The 17,967-nt window shown below is 41.4% G+C and overlaps 1 protein-coding gene across 4 annotated transcripts in view; it reads right to left on the bottom strand.

The window, feature by feature from the left end:
* The window catches only part of tjap1 (tight junction associated protein 1 (peripheral)), a 183,770-nt gene that overhangs the window by 39,429 nt on the left and 126,374 nt on the right, over positions 1-17,967 (bottom strand). For all 4 annotated transcript variants that reach the window (XM_067422605.1, XM_067422603.1, XM_067422601.1 and 1 more), the window contains one exon: positions 7,255-7,416. In XM_067422605.1, the coding sequence (XP_067278706.1) occupies positions 7,255-7,416 (162 nt within the window). The remainder of the gene's footprint in view (positions 1-7,254; positions 7,417-17,967) is intronic.

Genomic DNA, 17,967 nt, shown 5'->3' with positions numbered 1-17,967 from the left:
CAGTAAGAACCAATGAGGTTAATTCTCGTGTTACGCAACACGTTTGAGCTTCAGTGAGAACCAATGAGGTTCATTCTCATGTTACGCAGCACGTTTGAGCTTCAGTAAGAACCAATGGGGTTCATTCTCGTGTTACGCAGCACGTTTGAGCTTCAGCGAGAACCAATGAGGTTCATTCTCGTGTTACGCAGCACGTTTGAGCTTCAGCGAGAACCAATGAGGTTCATTCTCGTGTTACGCAGCATGTTTGAGCTTCAGTAAGAACCAATGAGGTTCATTCTCGTGTTACGCAGCACATTTAAGCTTCAGCGAGAACCAATGAGGTTCATTCTCGTGTTACGCAGCACGTTTGAGCTTCAGCGAGAACCAATGAGGTTCATTCTCGTGTTACGCAGCACATTTGAGCTTCCTCAAGAACCAATGAGGATCATTCTCGTGTTACGCAACACGTTTGAGCTTCAGCGAGAACCAATGAGGTTCATTCTCATGTTACACAGCACGTTTGAGCTTCAGCGAGAACCAATGAGGTTCATTCTCGTGTTACGCAGCACGTTTGAGCTTCAGCAAGAACCAATGAGGTTCATTCTTGTGTTACGCAGCACGTTTGAGCTTCAGTAAGAACCAATGAGGTTCATTCTCGTGTTACGCAACACGTTTGAGCTTCAGTAAGAACCAATGAGGTTCATTCTCATGTTACGCAGCACGTTTGAGCTTCAGTAAGAACCAATGAGGTTCATTCTCATGTTACGCAGCACCTTTGAGCTTCAGTAAGAACCAATGAGGTTCATTCTCGTGTTACGCAGCACGTTTGAGCTTCAGCGAGAACCAATGAGGTTCATTCTCATGTTACGCAACACGTTTGAGCTTCAGTGAGAACCAATGAGGTTCATTCTCGTGTTACGCAACACGTTTGAGCTTCAGTGAGAACCAATGAGGTTCATTCTTGTGCTACGCAGCACGTTTGAGCTTCAGTAAGAACCAATGAGGTTCATTCTCGTGTTACGCAGCACGTTTGAGCTTCAGTGAGAACCAATGAGGTTCATTCTCGTGTTACGCAGCACGTTTGAGCTTCCTCAAGAACCAATGAGGTTCATTCTCATGTTACGCAGCACGTTTGAGCTTCAGTAAGAACCAATGGGGTTCATTCTCGTGTTACGCAGCACGTTTGAGCTTCAGTAAGAACCAATGAGGTTCATTCTCGTGTTACGCAGCACGTTTGAGCTTCCTCAAGAACCAATGAGGTTTATTCTCGTGTTACACAGCACGTTTGAGCTTCAGTGAGAACCAATGAGGTTCATTCTCGTGTTACGCAGCACGTTTGAGCTTCAAAGAGGACCAATGAGGTTCATTCTCGTGTTACGCAGCACGTTTGAGGTTCATTCTCGTGTTACGCAGCACGTTTGAGCTTCAAAGAGGACCAATGAGGTTCATTCTCGTGTTACGCAGCACGTTTGAGCTTCCTCAAGAACCAATGAGGTTCATTCTCGTGTTACGCAGCACGTTTGAGCTTCAGTGAGAACCAATGAGGTTAATTCTCGTGTTACGCAGCATGTTTGAGCTTCAGTAAGAACCAATGAGGTTCATTCTCGTGTTACGCAGCACGTTTGAGCTTCAGTGAGAACCAATGAGGTTCATTCTCGTGTTACGCAGCACGTTTGAGCTTCAGTGAGAACCAATGAGGTTCATTCTCGTGTTACGCAGCACGTTTGAGCTTCAGCGAGAACCAATGAGGTTCATTCTCATGTTACGCAGCACATTTGAGCTTCAGTGAGAACCAATGGGGTTCATTCTCGTGTTACGCAGCACGTTTGAGCTTCAGTGAGAACCAATGAGGTTCATTCTCGTGTTACACAACACGTTTGAGCTACAGTGAGAACCAATGAGGTTCATTCTCGTGTTACGCAACACGTTTGAGCTTCAGTGAGAACCAATGGGGTTCATTCTCATGTTACGCAGCACGTTTGAGCTTCAGTGAGAACCAATGGGGTTCATTCTCGTGTTACGCAGCACGTTTGAGCTTCAGTGAGAACCAATGAGGTTCATTCTCATGTTACGCAGCACGTTTGAGCTTCAGTGAGAACCAATGAGGTTCATTCTCGTGTTACACAACACGTTTGAGCTACAGCGAGAACCAATGAGGTTCATTCTCGTGTTACGCAGCACGTTTGAGCTTCAGTGAGAACCAATGAGGTTCATTCTCATGTTACGCAGCACGTTTGAGCTTCAGTAAGAACCAATGAGGTTCATTCTCGTGTTACGCAGCATGTTTGAGCTTCAGTAAGAACCAATGAGGTTCATTCTCGTGTTACGCAGCACATTTGAGCTTCAGCGAGAACCAATGATGTTCATTCTTGTGTTACGCAGCACGTTTGAGCTTCAGTAAGAACCAATGGGGTTCATTCTCGTGTTACGCAGCAGATTTCCCCAAGTTTCTGCAAGAATCAACAAAGTGTGTTCTCCTGCGTCAAACAGATTCGGTTGAACTTCTGTTCATGATCTCTAAATGATCTGTGATCTGTTTATCATATAAAATCTATTTCCAAAAATTTGGACTAAACTCCAAACTCATATTCATACATACAATTCATATGGATTCGTTTTACAATATCTTCATGAACTTTTTGAAGCATCAGCGTGGTAGTTGCATAGTCTGTCAATTGAGAAAAAAGAAATTACTTTCATCAAAAACATCTTCATTTGTGTTTCTGAAGATGAATCAAATCCTTACATGTTCAGAATGACATAAAGGCCAGTAATTAAAGAATTTTCATTTTTGGTTGAACTAACCCCTTTAAAAACAGTAAAAGATGTTATTGGTCTTTTATTGTTCATAAATAGTGCACACTATTCCAAAAGAAAAAAATGTGGTCTTCATAATCTTTCTTTAAAATCTATACAGTGGTCTGTACTATATTTCGCCTTTGTTAACACACAAATCAGCCAGTCTGCATGTCAGAGGCAACAGCTTAGTTATACAGAGATGAACTGGTCATTATAGTGCAAAATCCTCACACAAATAGCCTCATTGCGAGCTATGCTCATTAAAATCAGGCACAGGTTTGCCACTCAGCCGTTCTCCTCCTTTACCTGTAATGAAAGTAACACATTACAGTCACTTAAGGGTCTCAACTGCAGTCCGTAATTATCCGGCAAAAACTCAAGGCATTCGTCAGACAATAAAGCTGCTTGATTGTCTGCTAAACATTTATTTATTTATTTCCTGAAGCCTACGCTGTCAGGCACAACGTTTTTTTTTTTTTGGTGCTTTTTTATTGTACAACAGAGCAACATTTGTTGAGCCAATTTAATTAACATTGTAGCAGTAAATCAAACCACATTCTAAAAAGCTGATTAGAAAAACCTGTGACTGACCACTTAAATTATATTTAAAAAAAAATAAAAAAAAACAGAATTCACAATTACACTGCTGTGGCCAATTAGATCCAAATCGAAGAATCAAGATTTGAGTAGATGAATTGAGAGCCGTTTCTAAGCAATTTTGGAACCAAATGATTTTCATGCTGTTTGCTTCTGCTTGCTTCATGAGTTGTAAGATGTCTAAAATGTGAGAAAAAGTACGGAAATAATTATTAATGGGATCATTATGTGGAATTGGAACCATAAAAATATATATATTTGTGTGAGACGGGAACCGATCTGCCCTTTGAAATCCCACACGGTAACAAAATGATTAAAAACTGATGAGAAAGGAGGTCCTTTAGATGTTTAATACGTGGTTAACTTCTAGGCAAGTTTGCAGTCCCCTTGTCTTCCCATGGACGGTGTCCGCCTGACCGGCATGCTTTGCATTGCCAATCCTGCTGTGCTTTGTAGTGAGGGGTGCAGCAGGGGTCCTGTAACTCTACACAGCCCTCGGTCAGTGGGATTAAAGTGCTGCCTGCCAGATCATACAACTACAAAGAGCTCATTAATTTGCCTGCTTTGATCATAATCATTAAAAATGGATTGCAGTCCATTGCATGTCTACGCCTGCAACTTCAGTAAGAAAGATATTTTATCCACCTCTTTCCTGATCATGATTCATAATGGAAGACTGCTGTCAGAGAAAATTAAATGTTAGGGCCCTGTGATTTGTGGACTTTACAATATAACATTGAATGTCACAGAATTTGGCAAATTCTGGATGAATAAATCAAAAGTAGGGCTGTACACATAATTGAATTGTGATATGGACAACTGTCTGTGAATTTTAAACCACACAAATATTTCTATATTAATATGAAGTCTGCGCCTGCTTGCAATGCACAATCCTGCACAATGACCATAAATGTATTAGTCAGCTTAAAAAAAATGCATTTTACTAGAGATGTGCATCATATTCATTATAATGTTTAATGTCCTTCAATATTTAAGGCATGTTTGAATAAATCCTTCAGGTTTTTACGACAACCACCATTTAAAACTTTTATATAAAAAAACATATTGAAGTTTTGAAACATTATGATATTATTGTAAAGTTAGTATTATAACTTCATTATGAAAACTTCCTTGGGTGACTCCCCTGTATAGTTTACAGCATTAGTTGAGATTTGTTTCCCTGAGAAAATTTGCAGTGTACTGTATATATTCAAAATAATAAAGCTTTATTATTCTGCAAGCTTTCTGCATACAGATAAGTGCAAGAGATAATTTTAACCTATAAACAGTCTAGTGTTATTTGTGTACACTCACAACAAAGGCTGTGGATTCAGGGAGCGGATTATTAATGCACTCCCCTTCAAACGCGGCGGTCTTCATTTTCATTTCAAAAAATGTATTTTGTTTATGAAACGCAAAGTTTTTAATTTCAAAAGCATTTCTAAAATCAGTTCACATTTACAACAAACTAAATTTCAAGCCAAAACAATGAACTAATTATAAAAAATAAAATAAAATAAATCTTGAGTTAACACCATGCCAATTAACTCATTTTGCTCTTTTAATTTTAATTAATACTTGAATAATGCGCCTATGTCTCCTTTCCATTACAAATAATGTCTAGTTATTGACGTGAACTCGATGCATGCGCGAGAATATGATGCAGATCTGCTGTTCAGATACATGACCCGGAAGAGGAGGAGCGCCGCTATCGCGCAAGTTCACGTCCGAGACCTACACAGAAGACAATAACTTGGCGGATAAAGTCATTATTTTGATTGTTTTTGCGCACAAAAACTATTCTTGTCGCTTCGTAAAATGATTGTACAGTCACTGTAGTGAGATGGACTTTGTATCGACGTCTTTAGAGCGTTTATGGGTCTTGTGAGTGGGTCAGTGGAAATGTACTGAATGCCAATGGGGGCCTTTCTGAAGCCTTTCTCAGCCATCAGCTTTCAACAAAAATATCTTCATTTGTGTTCCGAAGATGAACGAAGGTGTTACTGGTGTCCAAGGACATGAGGGTGAGTAATTAATTAAATCATTTTAATTTTGGGGTGAACTAACCCTTTAACAACGTGGGCCCCAGTCAGTCTAAGCCAACGAACAAACAATCCCTTTAAAGGTGCACTATTAGTATTTTTGCATTAAAATATCCAAAAACCACTAGGCCAGTGTTATATATTTTGTTCAGTTGAGTACCTACAATATTCCAGATGTTTCCAACTATTTGTAAATTGTGGGAAAATTGCTATTTTAACTAAGGACCGGGACGTGTCAGCATAGCGTTTGAGGGAGTCGCCTGTCAATTGCGTCATATCTGCGTTACCCTCGGTTTCGGCTTTTATTTGGCAGGAGCGCTTTACTCTTAGCAGTGTGAACAAGTGAACGCACGGAGTAACGTCATAACATCATTTTAAACACACTTAAATGTATCTACTATGATAAACAGAGCTGCATTACCTCAAATCATAACCGGAAGAGCGGATCTGTGCAGGCGCCCGGCGAATGTGTCCCGTCCCTTTATAATAAAAGTCCCAGTATTCGCGAGGCGGGTATTTGTTTAACAATCGCTCCAGCGGCCGTGCTCAGGTCCATAACACTCGGTCCTGCTCTGCTTCACACTACAGTAATGTTAAAAACCACATGCATGAACGTGATTTCGGCCCGAGTCCTATTTTCCACCGGCTGTGAGGTGAAGACCACATCTCCCAAGATGCTGCGCTCACACTTTGTGTCATCAAACTACACATTTGTTTTGAATAGGCGCCCTCCAGTGGATGGAAAGTTGCATAGTGCACCTTTAAGGCTTCGCGAGACTGGGGGCACATCAAGATAAGGGCAGGGGTAGTTTGATCTCCCCGGGACAAAGGAAGAGCCTAAACCAGGGGTGGGCAATTCCAGTCCTGAAGGGCAGCTGTCCTAGCCTGACAAGCCAGACCTACATCAAGATGTTTGGTCTGGAAACTCACCATTGACAGCTCAATCCGAGGGGCGGATAAACGGTTGTCTTTCAAACTCCCTCTGCACGCGATAGGATAGCACTACACCAACCAGAGCAACGAAGGTGAAACAGAGCTTGTTGATAGATTAAACATTCGCCGTATCCGGTCGGCATAACTCCGAACACATCTTCCCTTTTTAAGAATGACTTCAGTGCCGTTCTTTGTTCTTTTCTCAGAGAAAAGCTGAACTCCAAGTCTTCCAGAGTCGCGGTCAAAGCTGATTCGAAAGACCGCCGTTCGCCAGTTTCTGTGTTTACTAGAAGCACGCAAACGCAACTCGGCCGTCGTCATAATGGCCCCGCCCGCCGACTCTATACACAACGTGATTGGCCCGTCCAGAGTGAGGGGAATACAGCTCAGAAGGGTATTGAGAGTTCCTAGACGACACTTGCGGGCAGATTAAATTTGCTGCCGCTAGGGTGCGTCTAGATTTCTAGGCTGCCGCTGTCCTGCAGAGTTCAGTTTAAACCAAACTTGGTCCTGGAGGGCCACTGTCCTGCAGAGTTTAGCTCCAACCCTAATCAACACACCTGAACCAGCTAATCAATGACTTCAGGATCATTTGAAGGCTACAGGCAGGTGAGTTTGATCAGGGTTTAAACCAGGGGTCCCCAAACTCGGTCCTGGAGGGCCGCTGTCCGGCAGAGTTTAGCTCCAACACCAATCAAACACACCTGAACCAGCTAATCAATGCCTTACTAGGTCAATATAAAGGCATTGATTAGCTGGTTCAGGTGTGTTTGATTGGTGTTGGAGCTAAACTCTGCAGGACAGTGGCCCTAAAGGACTGGAATTGCCCACCCCTGGCCTAAACAGACCAGCTTCTTCTCATCAACCTTTCAATTGAGCGCAAGTACACCACATGACTGACCTTCTGAACTTGTCTCTCATTTTCTCCAGGTCGTCTCTGGTTCGCCCCAACTCTGCCTGCATGTAATGTCGACTGGTTTCGAACTCCGTCTCCATGGCCTCCATCTTATGAGTGGTCTGGGACAGCCGGCGGCGGATGTCTTCATTTTGCTGCTGCAGGAGCCTGCAGAATAAGCGAGAGCAATTAAAGACATGAACAATGCATGCCGTGGACATGAGAAACAGTTTGTCAGATAGAGTTCACACAACTGTAGCAGGAAAGGCCCACACTACATTATTCTCATGCATTTCAGCGTGGGACGCTGCTTCTCATTTTAGTACACTAGCATAAAGACACTTTAATATACATTCTGATGACTGCTCATCATCCCCATCACCTTGCCATGTGTGGGAAAGCATTTGTGTGCACATTCCGGATGCATATCTGTACACTTGGTATTCTTTTAATAGATTTCTTTATCATGTTTGGTATCATTTTACAGCTCGTATTCCGAACTGAAATAATGACTTCGGTTGAGATGTTTGAGAATATGCATTAAGGAGAGGCTGTCTCCATCTCCCACATCATGAGCATCTTATTCATGTTCGTATTTAGAAATATAAATGGTGTGTAAACGCATTGCACCAGGTTTGACATCAATGATGGCAAAAGGCACTCGTGAGGGATGTCTTTGCATCATGCATGACTGATATGGGTGGTTTCTTATGCCCTTTGTGGACCTCAGCAGCACATCCTCTTGCACTGTGGCGTAATGAGGCATTTTATTTTTAACTTGTGTTGTTTAATAAAAAATGTAATTTAAGTGTTGGAGGATAATCCCCGAAGTCTTTTGTTTAAGTTGTCCTCTTCTTAATACAGAAGTCAACGTTTTACACAGTCATATGATCTGAATCTTCAGGCTAAATCACATGGTTTGCAATGAGCAATCATTTTCGGTTGGACAGATTTTATATATTAACAACAATTTAAATGGAGTCAGATTCCATTTTTTATGAGCCAGATAAATAATTAAACAACGCATGCCATTGTTCAGCTGCTTTTTTTTGTATCAGTTCAAAATAGCAGCTGTTATTTCCAGCCCTACATCATACATCAGACTTTCTCTTTTGCTGCCTACAAACCAGACAGTGTACACCATTTCTGTCGATTTTATGATCTTTAACTTTAAATAATGTTGACTTTATGATATACACTACCGTTTAAAAGTATTGGGTTGGTAAGATGATTTTAAAATATAAAAAATGTAATATATATGTATGTATCTACACTCCTGATCAAAATCTTGGGGGGGGAATGAAATGCTGTTTCATGCATACTGAGCTTTTTACACTGTTAAAGACTTGGATTCCCATCCTAAACATAGACAAAGTTTCAAAAACTAATGTTGGACGTTTGATGGAGTATTTCTGTGTTAAAAATACTCCTTCCGGTTACTCACAAGTTTCGGAGAGTTTTTTTCGAGTATGGGTCGACTTGACGTTAATAGACCGGAAGGTCCTTGTATGGGCTGTACGGGCTCTTCTCCCGGTAGGGTGCGCGCGCGCGTGACTAGAGCGAGAGAGGAAATGCACGTCCATAAACACCGCGCCACGCTCCACTTTATTCCTATGGGTGACGTCGAGCGACTTCAACGCTTCAGCACAGCATTCTGGGAAGGCAGCGCTGCATTTGAACCGATTTGAACGCAGAAATGACGGGTAGCTTCACAACATCGCTTCAGTCGCGTCGCAAAGTGGATTTCCACGGTCACTGCTGTCACAGGACTTCACCAAATCATACCAAAGAAGTGTGTTTTTGACGGAGCGGTCCCAGCGATAAAGGTTCCTTCCTGCTTTGGAAGCAGCCGGTGAGTTAAACTGCTTCAAATGTCTGTGCTGTTGGCTATCGTCGCGTGAGTAAACATCAGTAAACAACACGATCGTGTGCTTCGTCATTCAAATGCGCTAACGGTTACTCCATTGCTGTTCTCTGTATAACGTTACACTAGTCTGACGTGCAAAAACTGTTTTGCTTGCTACTGCTAAGGTTTAGTCGCATACAATAGTCCATAAACCGAATCATGTCCTCATAAACTGCGAGTAAAGACACACAAATGTTGACAGGCCACTAAATACAGTCCATACCACAGAGACGGGCGTCCTGCTGTTGCTGTTTCTCTTGTTCAATTTATTTCAGCCTCCGAATGATTCTGGATCATTATCTGTATTAGCTGAGATAGCCATGGGATTCTCAACGCTTGAGGACGTCACCGCTTTGCGCATTCATCATTCTTACACGATACGCCCCCAGGCGCTCGTTTTTTTCCGGAAAGACTCGGTACAGCCTATATTTCTTTTATAAATATAATAAAACTAAAGACTTTTCGGAGACATGAAGGATGCAATACTACTCTATAGGTACTCAAGATTGACATGAGATTGACTGAAACTGAGTGTTTCACCCCCCCTTTAAGACCAGGGGATTCATTGCAAGTTTTACACATTTCACACTTGTGGGTCATAACCGGGTTGTAAGTGCTGCTTCAAAATGCCAAAAGAAGAAACAGGAGCAAGAGACAAAAAATAGAGAGTAGGCAATTTATTGAAAACTGCATTTAAACTGAAACAGCTGACGAACGGCCTGTTTCAGTTTAAATGTAGTTTTCAATAAATTGCCTACTCTCTATTTTTTGTCTCTTGCTCCCGTTTCTTCGTTTGGCATTTTGAAGCAGCACTTACAACCCGGTTATGACCCACAAGTGTGAAATGTGTAATGGTCTTAAGGTTTTGTTCAGGAGTGTATGTGTATGCATGCATGTGTGTGTATTTATTTTATTTTTATATATACAATATTTTAAATTGTACCTTATTCCTGTATTGGCAAATTTAAATTTCTCCAGTCTTCAGTGTCACAAAATCCTTCAGAAATCATTCGAATATGCCTATTTGGTGCTCAAAACACATTTCTTATTATCAGTAATGTTCAAATGTTGCCTAATATCTTTATTAGATAAACAGAAAGTTCAAAAGAGCTGCATTTATTTGAAAAAAAAATAAATTCTAGTAAATGTTCAAGCAATATACTGACACTTTAGATAAGTTTAATGTTTCTTTGCTGAATAAAAGTATACATTTCTTCCTTTTTTTATCCTAATTGCCCCCATATTTTTAATATTACACTTATTAGGGATATACCAACATAAAAATATTAGCAATTTTGAAGTTGATAAGATTTTTAATCTATTCAATAATGGCTGTTATTATTTTAATACATCCAAAAACAATTCTCATATTAAGCCAATAAACAAAAGTGTCATTATATATCTTTTAAAAGTAATGCTAAACACGGTTTCACGGCCAGTAAATCAAATTTATGGCTGATAAAAGTTCTAAATGATCTGATCATTGCAGCACTCGAATACTCTATTATTATTCTTGTTAATTCTTTTCCGTCATGCCAATAAAGCATTGTTGATCAAGGCCATTTACTCCTGGTATTAAGATGTGCTTTGGTCGATTCGATCACAAGTGGACATCACTAAATACAAGTGTAAATGGGGTCTAAAACGGCTTGAGCTTGTCCACTTTCAGAGGTTGTTTGTTACCCTCCCAAAGACCCTCTCCTCAAAGAAATCAGGACAGAAGTGGATGAAAGTGGACAAAAGAGACGGTGTAGAAGGTATAAAGGGAAAAGTCTCCCTCATTTACTTGTGATCCGATTGAAAAAAACACATCTTAATACCAGGTGTAAACAGGGCCCAAGAATGAAAAACATTTTTTGGCCAATAAACAAAATCCAGGACTGCAGGTGCACTTCAGCTACGCACGACTCCACATCCTATATCTAATGCACAGGGAGGAGGTGTCAAACATAATGATGCCTCAGCCTACAACCCAGCACAGACTCCTGAAAGCTGCCAATTATTCTGAAGAAAACACCATCCACAACACAAGCAATCTGAAGGAGTTGAAATGGGGCTTGGGGAGGCTGAGGCATGTTTCCCAAAAAAAGAAAACACTGAACAGTCCTGAGCCTGATGATTAAAAGGCTCTCTGCTGTACAGCATTAGGCTAAATGTTGTGCCTACTGAGAGCGAGTTAAGGTTTAGTCATGCAGGTGTGTGAATGTGTGATTAGCAGCAGTACTGGGGTGTGTGTGTGTGTGAGCAGCTGGCTCCAAACGGGCAGCTGCAGTGGTGTAGAACACATCTGCTGTGTACCAGCAGTCACACTTTGTGATCTTATCACGATACCCACACAAACATCATGGTTCACTTCTCAATGTGTTTTTTGTAATGTATACTGTGTACAGGGGAAAACGGTGTATCTTTTCCCACAATCCTATATTAAGAGGACCTATTATGCTTTATCTTTATAGTGTAATGTTGCTGTTTGAGCATGAAAAAGGTCTGCAATGTTATAAAAGGTCATTCCATAGGGATCTTACGTTTTCTTCCGGGAAAAAAACAAGTCACAATATTCCTCATTTGAATAATTCCTGCCCCCCCAAAAAATCTATTCCAAATAATACTAAAATAAAGTACTTTACATATATAAACCATACATTTAATATAAATAAAAGCACAAAAACCAATCTAGGACTTATATCCATCCTGGAAAAAACACCCTGCAGTGGTCATACCACATGATTTTTAAATTCACTCAAAATTTACAGGCATAGTGTGGCAAGGGGGGCGTGGTTTAGCGAGGTCTGCAGCGGGAGAGAGAGCCGCGGGACGAGCGGTAAGTGAGTGGGTTGGACGCAGATTAATAACACCTGTATCTTGTTCCAGTAATGGGCGTGGAGAGAGGATAAAACGCCAGTGCAACCGGAAGCCAGGAAGAGAGAGAGCAGGACTGTTGACGCGATCCCCCAGAGACTGAGTTACCCCGGAAGCCTGAAGTGCCGACCCGGAAGTGATCGTTGTGTTGAGAGAAACCACACTATTGAGTGTGTTAAAAGTGTTTTGAGTATTCTAAATAAAGTAAAGCGTCAACAGTCCAGCCGACCCCCGTGTCCTCTTCCTTCCACACCCACGAACACGTTACACTGGTGCCGAAACCCGGGAGGAAGTAGGACAGCGCCGCCGCCATGCAGACGCCCTCCGCCACGCCATTTGAGGACATCATAACATCCCTCGCGGTCCTCCACCGGGACCAACATCAAGCCCTGCTGGACCTTCGGGCGGATCAGGAGCGCCGCTTCGCGGCCATCGTCCAAGGCCAGCAAGAGGACCGCGAGAGGTTCCGGAGCTGGATTGACCGGGAGGTTCGCACCGAGGCCGCCGGGCCGGCCGGCGCACCGGTTCATGTGCCCCTTCACAAGATGGGGCCACAAGATGATCCCGAGGCCTTCATCGACCTCTTTCAAAAGGCAGCGGAGGCCTGCGGGTGGCCCCGGGCACAGTGGCCGGTGCGTCTGATACCACTACTGTCCGGAGAAGCCCAGGCGGCCGCCCAACAACTGCCGGTGGCGAACCTCCTGAAGTATTAAGACCTCAAGAGGGCCATCATTCAGCGAGTCGGCCGGACCCCTGAACAGCACCGCCAACGTTTCCGCTCCCTGGAATGGGGCCTTGGTGGATATAGAGGAGTCCAACAGTGACTGGGCGAGCCCGATAGTTTTGGTTCCTAAAACCGACGGCTCGGTCAGGTTCTGCGTGGACTATCGCAAGGTGAACGCAGTGTCGAAATTCGACGCTTATCCAATGCCGCGGGTTGACGAGTTGCTTGATCGGCTGGGCACGGCTCGATTTTATTCGACATTGGACTTAACAAAGGGCTATTGGCAGATCCCCTTGTCTCCATTGTCCAAAGAAAAGACAGCTTTCACCACGCCGTTTGGATTTCACCAATTTGTCACGCTTCCTTTCGGTTTGTTCGGGGCACCCGCTACCTTTCAGCGCCTCATGGATAGAATTTTGCGTCCCCATGCCGCATATGCTGCTGCCTACCTAGATGATATCTTGATTTACAGTCACGATTGGCAGCGGCATATGCAGCATGTCCGGGCGGTCCTGAGGTCGCTGAGGGGAGCGGGGCTCACGGCCAATCCGAAGAAGTGTGCGATTGGGCGGGTGGAAGTAAGGTATCTGGGCTTCCACTTGGGTCATGGACAGGTGCGTCCCCAAATTGATAAGACTGCCACGATTGCAACCTGTCCGAGACCCAAGACCAAAAAGAGGTAAGGCAGTTCTTGGGGCTGGCGGGATATTATAGACGGTTTATACCAAATTATTCGGACCTCACCAGCCTTTGACTGACCTTACTAGAAAGGGGCTACCAGATACGGTCCAGTGGACGGAGCCGTGCCAGCAGGCTTTCACCCAAGTTAAGGCTGCTCTATGTGGCGGGCCGCTTTTACACTCCCCTGACTTTTCTCTCCCTTTCTTGTTGCAGACTGACGCGTCGGACAGGGGGCTGGGCGCAGTCCTGACGGCTCCCCGGCCTGAGTCGGGCGGTGGGGGTATGTGGCAAGGGGGGCGTGGTTTAGCGAGGTCTGCAGCGGGAGAGAGAGCCACGGGACGAGCGGTAAGTGAGTGGGTTGGACGCAGATTAATAACACCTGTATCTTGTTCCAGTAATGGGCGTGGAGAGAGGATAAAACGCCAGTGGAACCGGAAGCCAGGAAGAGAGGAAGTGATCGTTGTGTTGAGAGAAACCACACTATTGAGTGTGTTGAAAGTGTTTTGAGTATTCTAAATAAAGTAAAGCGTCAACAGTCCAGCCGACCCCCGTGTCCTCTTCCTTCCACACCCACGAACACGTTACACATAGAATTAGCCACCTAAAAAAAACAAGCTAGATTCCCACAAAAGGTCACTATGAAATTTATAATAAAACATATATTTGTAGAAATAATTTAATTGTTCATTGGTTTTTGAAGTCACACTGCATGATACTGGCCTTTAAAATTGTCTTTTTTTTCTTCAAATTTGAGCGCGTTACATGCTTGCTGTTTCAATGGGTCCTTGGCAAATTGGTATATGATGCAACATCCTACCTTAAATGGATTTCAACATCAAAGTAAAAAATTTTTAGTTTCTTGATATTTCCAAAAATTATAATTGGACAATGTTTGTTTGTATATTATGAAAGAAATAAAAAACAAAACAAATGCTCTGCAATTTTGTGTAGGATTATAAAACACTTTGAAGATCGTGCCAAATAGTATAGAAAATACATCTGATTATATTTAGAGTAATTTAAAAAATGTTTCCAAAATGACATCCACATGATATTTTGACACTTATAAATAACAGAAAAATTACAAATAACTTGTTTTTTTGACAAATGAAAGTGAGTACATGCATGGAGAGGTACTACACATATGGGTATATTTTTATGCAGTTTTCTCTTATGAAGAAAAAGATAAAAATGCAATCGGTCAGAAATATAAGCGTCATGTAATTGACCCACAATCATTAAACCATTTCTCCCATAAAGGCTAGAGTTAATTCTGTTTGTGTGATTTCTTAAGAACACTTATTGGGAGACGTTTGTTCAAATCACGTTAATCCAGAGTATGAGCCAGTGATCAAATCAGACCAGCAAGAGTCCCAATGTGGAAAATGACTCGGTCTTGCCTGTTTTAAAACACTACAGTGGATGTTTCACTACATGTGGACAACTATTCAGTAATTATTCTGATTAAAAGAGGACCTATTATGTTTCTTTTTTTTTTGGGGGGGGGGGGGGGGGGGGGTAATGTTGCGGTTTATGAAAACGGTACATTTAAAGCTTTAAAGATTAAGCACAGCCACTCTTCTCTATATCAGTGTCACTGTTTCTAAACTTCCTAAAACTCCTCCATTGTAGTCTTCAGTTTTCTCCAAGGAACAAACGCGTCAATTTTCCTCATTTAAATAATTCCCGCCCAAGGCATATGCTTTAGTTGAGAAGAAGAGGCTTGTTTGACTAAATTTTAATCAGTCGGTTAGTCACCGGAAAAAAGCTCCATAGGAATTGGCGAGGTCACGCAGCAGCAGATCGCTAGCCCATGCGGTAATATGTTTGGCAGAAAATCTGAAGTGTGGGAATATTTTGAATGGATTAAGAATGACTACAAAAAGATGACATGCAACCTCAAACATGACTGATGATTATTGAAACATGCAAGTAGTAGCCTAACGTTAGCCAATTGGCACTATGTGAACAAACTGGTGTTTCTTTCTTATAATACAAGACGACGAAGATCACAGGGGGGAAAAAAATAGTAACATCAGGAATAGCATAATTGAAACACAAAACATATATACAAAAATATGGGCAGTTTGCGGATATATTTTTTAATTTAATATAATGTATATTTATTTAGTTTGTGTTCTGAGTTTTCATTCAATGCTAAATACAGGATAAGCGATTTGTTCCATTAATATTTTTGTTTCACTGGTTCAAAGTCTCTTCATATCCTGATAGCAATCACTTGTTAAGCAGTTTAAATGGATATATATATATATAGAGAGAGAGAGAGAGAGAGAGAGAGAGAGAGAGCGAGAGAGAGAGAGAGAGAGAGAGAGAGAGAGAGAGAGAGAGAGAGAGAGAGGAGAGAGAGAGAGAGAGAGAGAGAGAGAGAGAGAGAGAGAGAGAGAGAGAGAGAGAGAGAGAGAGAGAGAGAGAGAGAGAGAGAGAGAGAGAGAGAGAGAGAGAGAGAGATGCAACAATACAGTTAGTCCACGGTTCAATACATACCTCGGTTTTTCGGTTCAGTTTTTTTGCTATTCTATTCTTAGGCGACAGGAAGAGAAAAAGGTTAAGGAGAAAAGGTTTTATTTCAATACTCTTTCTTTATTTTACTTAAAAGACTTGAAAACCCCTTACTTAAACTTAAAACTTTACTTTAAAAAACTCTTGTACACATTCCCAGTGTATTGTATATTATAAAATAAATATTTATAAAGATTTACAGTGGCAGCTCAGAGATGTACAGTAGCATTTAAGTATGAATTTGAATGAATTAAAGTAGGCTAAAATTAAAACTACATAGTCTTCAGTATACAACATTGATTAAAAGCTACTGTATTAAAGGTCTTTTTTTGTTTTGTTTTTTATTAAAAATCATTTTAGAGGTGAACTGTCCCTTTAAGGACAGCGTGTTCAGTAGGCTGCTGCTGTCAATTGAAGACCTGCCCACATCTCATATACAGACGCACATGATTTTACTTTCACTTTAGACATATCCGACTGTGTTTATATGTTAACCTTGTGTGTATTTGACAGTATTAGCGCAGTAAGGCTGTCCAGTAATCACGTGTGTTTGACAGACGTTTAGTTTGCGTGCTCAATGCAAAACAGTGCATTCATTGAACAGTCTGTGCCTTGCCGGTTAAACATATGCACGCAAATGAATGTTTAACCAGCAAGGCTTTAAAAACGCGGCTAAACACCCCTTAACTTTAGTGCATATGATTAGATTTTTGCTCATATCAGCGCGTTAGACTCACAAGCACACTCAAACAGAGCGGAAATAAACTGAGAAGAATATTTTAAACGGAGAGAAATTGAAATAATTAATTAAATGCACAACCAAAAAAAAACGCAATTCACCTATATTGAACCGTGAATGCTGTACCGAACGGTTCAATATTATATTGAGTTTTGTGGCATCTCTAATATATATATATACACAGGTCCTTCTCAAAAAATGTGCATAAAGTTCATTATTTTCTATAATGTAATGATAAAAATTAAACTTTCATATATTTTAGATTCATTGCACACCAACTGAAATATTTCAGGTCTTTTATTGTTTTAATACTGATAAACAAAGTTGATTATGTCTTAAGTTAACATAACCAGTTGAGGGAATATCAGATGTGTATCAGTGTATTGGATCCGTGCATTGGGCCTTAAAGTGACAGCGCTTTGTAAAGGGCTTTGTAATTTTTATACAAGTATTTAAATGAGTTTAAGTTAGTCATATGCTAGATGGAGCAGATGCATACGTCAGATGGAGCATCACTGACTGGCTTAAATCCTGATGGCATAGTGTGCCTTTATAGAACAATAATAAAGTAGTGCGTTGACATAAAAAAGGTAATTTACTCTTGATACTTAAGTACTTTTGAAAACAAATACTTAAGTAAAAATCTCTTTTTACAACTTTCACTTGTAACAGAGTAATATTTGACCAGTAGTACTTTTACTCAAGTAATGAAGTTGTGTACTTTGTCCACCTCTGAAAAAAACAAAGACATTCTTAATCAAAAAGAGTGACAGCTGATGAAATAGTTAAATGCCTGAAAAATGAAATGAAGAAACAAAACGCAGTGGCAAAATAAAGGACACGTGTCATCAGATGGGGAGTGATAGTAGACAGACTAGTGGGAATCGAATTCCACACAACACACAAGTGAGGGATTGTAAGATCCAACAGCTCACAGACATCAAATCTTCCATTGACAGGCTCTGGAGATTCCCTAAGAATATGCAACACCTTTTCTCTCCTTTTCTAGTTTCTTTCCCAGTTCAGAGTGAAGGATACACACACAGCGTGGCAATACTCATACACCTACCAACGTGACACTGCTGAAAGCAACAGCAAAGCAGAGAAACAGGAACATCAATGATTCATGCTATAGACCTAGATGGGGGCAGGGGCTTTAAGCTATAAATACACCAATGTAACTCTTTTTAGTGGCAAATCGCCTGTTCACAGGCACATGTTTAGAGCACAAATGGAGCAAAAGAACAAAGTAGCTAAATGTAAAAAGCACAAAGAGACCGTGAGCATGTG

Source organism: Pseudorasbora parva, chromosome 17, assembly GCF_024679245.1.
Source record: "Pseudorasbora parva isolate DD20220531a chromosome 17, ASM2467924v1, whole genome shotgun sequence".
Classification (NCBI taxonomy): Eukaryota; Metazoa; Chordata; class Actinopteri; order Cypriniformes; family Gobionidae; genus Pseudorasbora; species Pseudorasbora parva.
The sequence above is the reverse complement of the archived record's forward strand: the minus strand, read 5'-3'. Positions and strand labels throughout refer to the sequence as shown.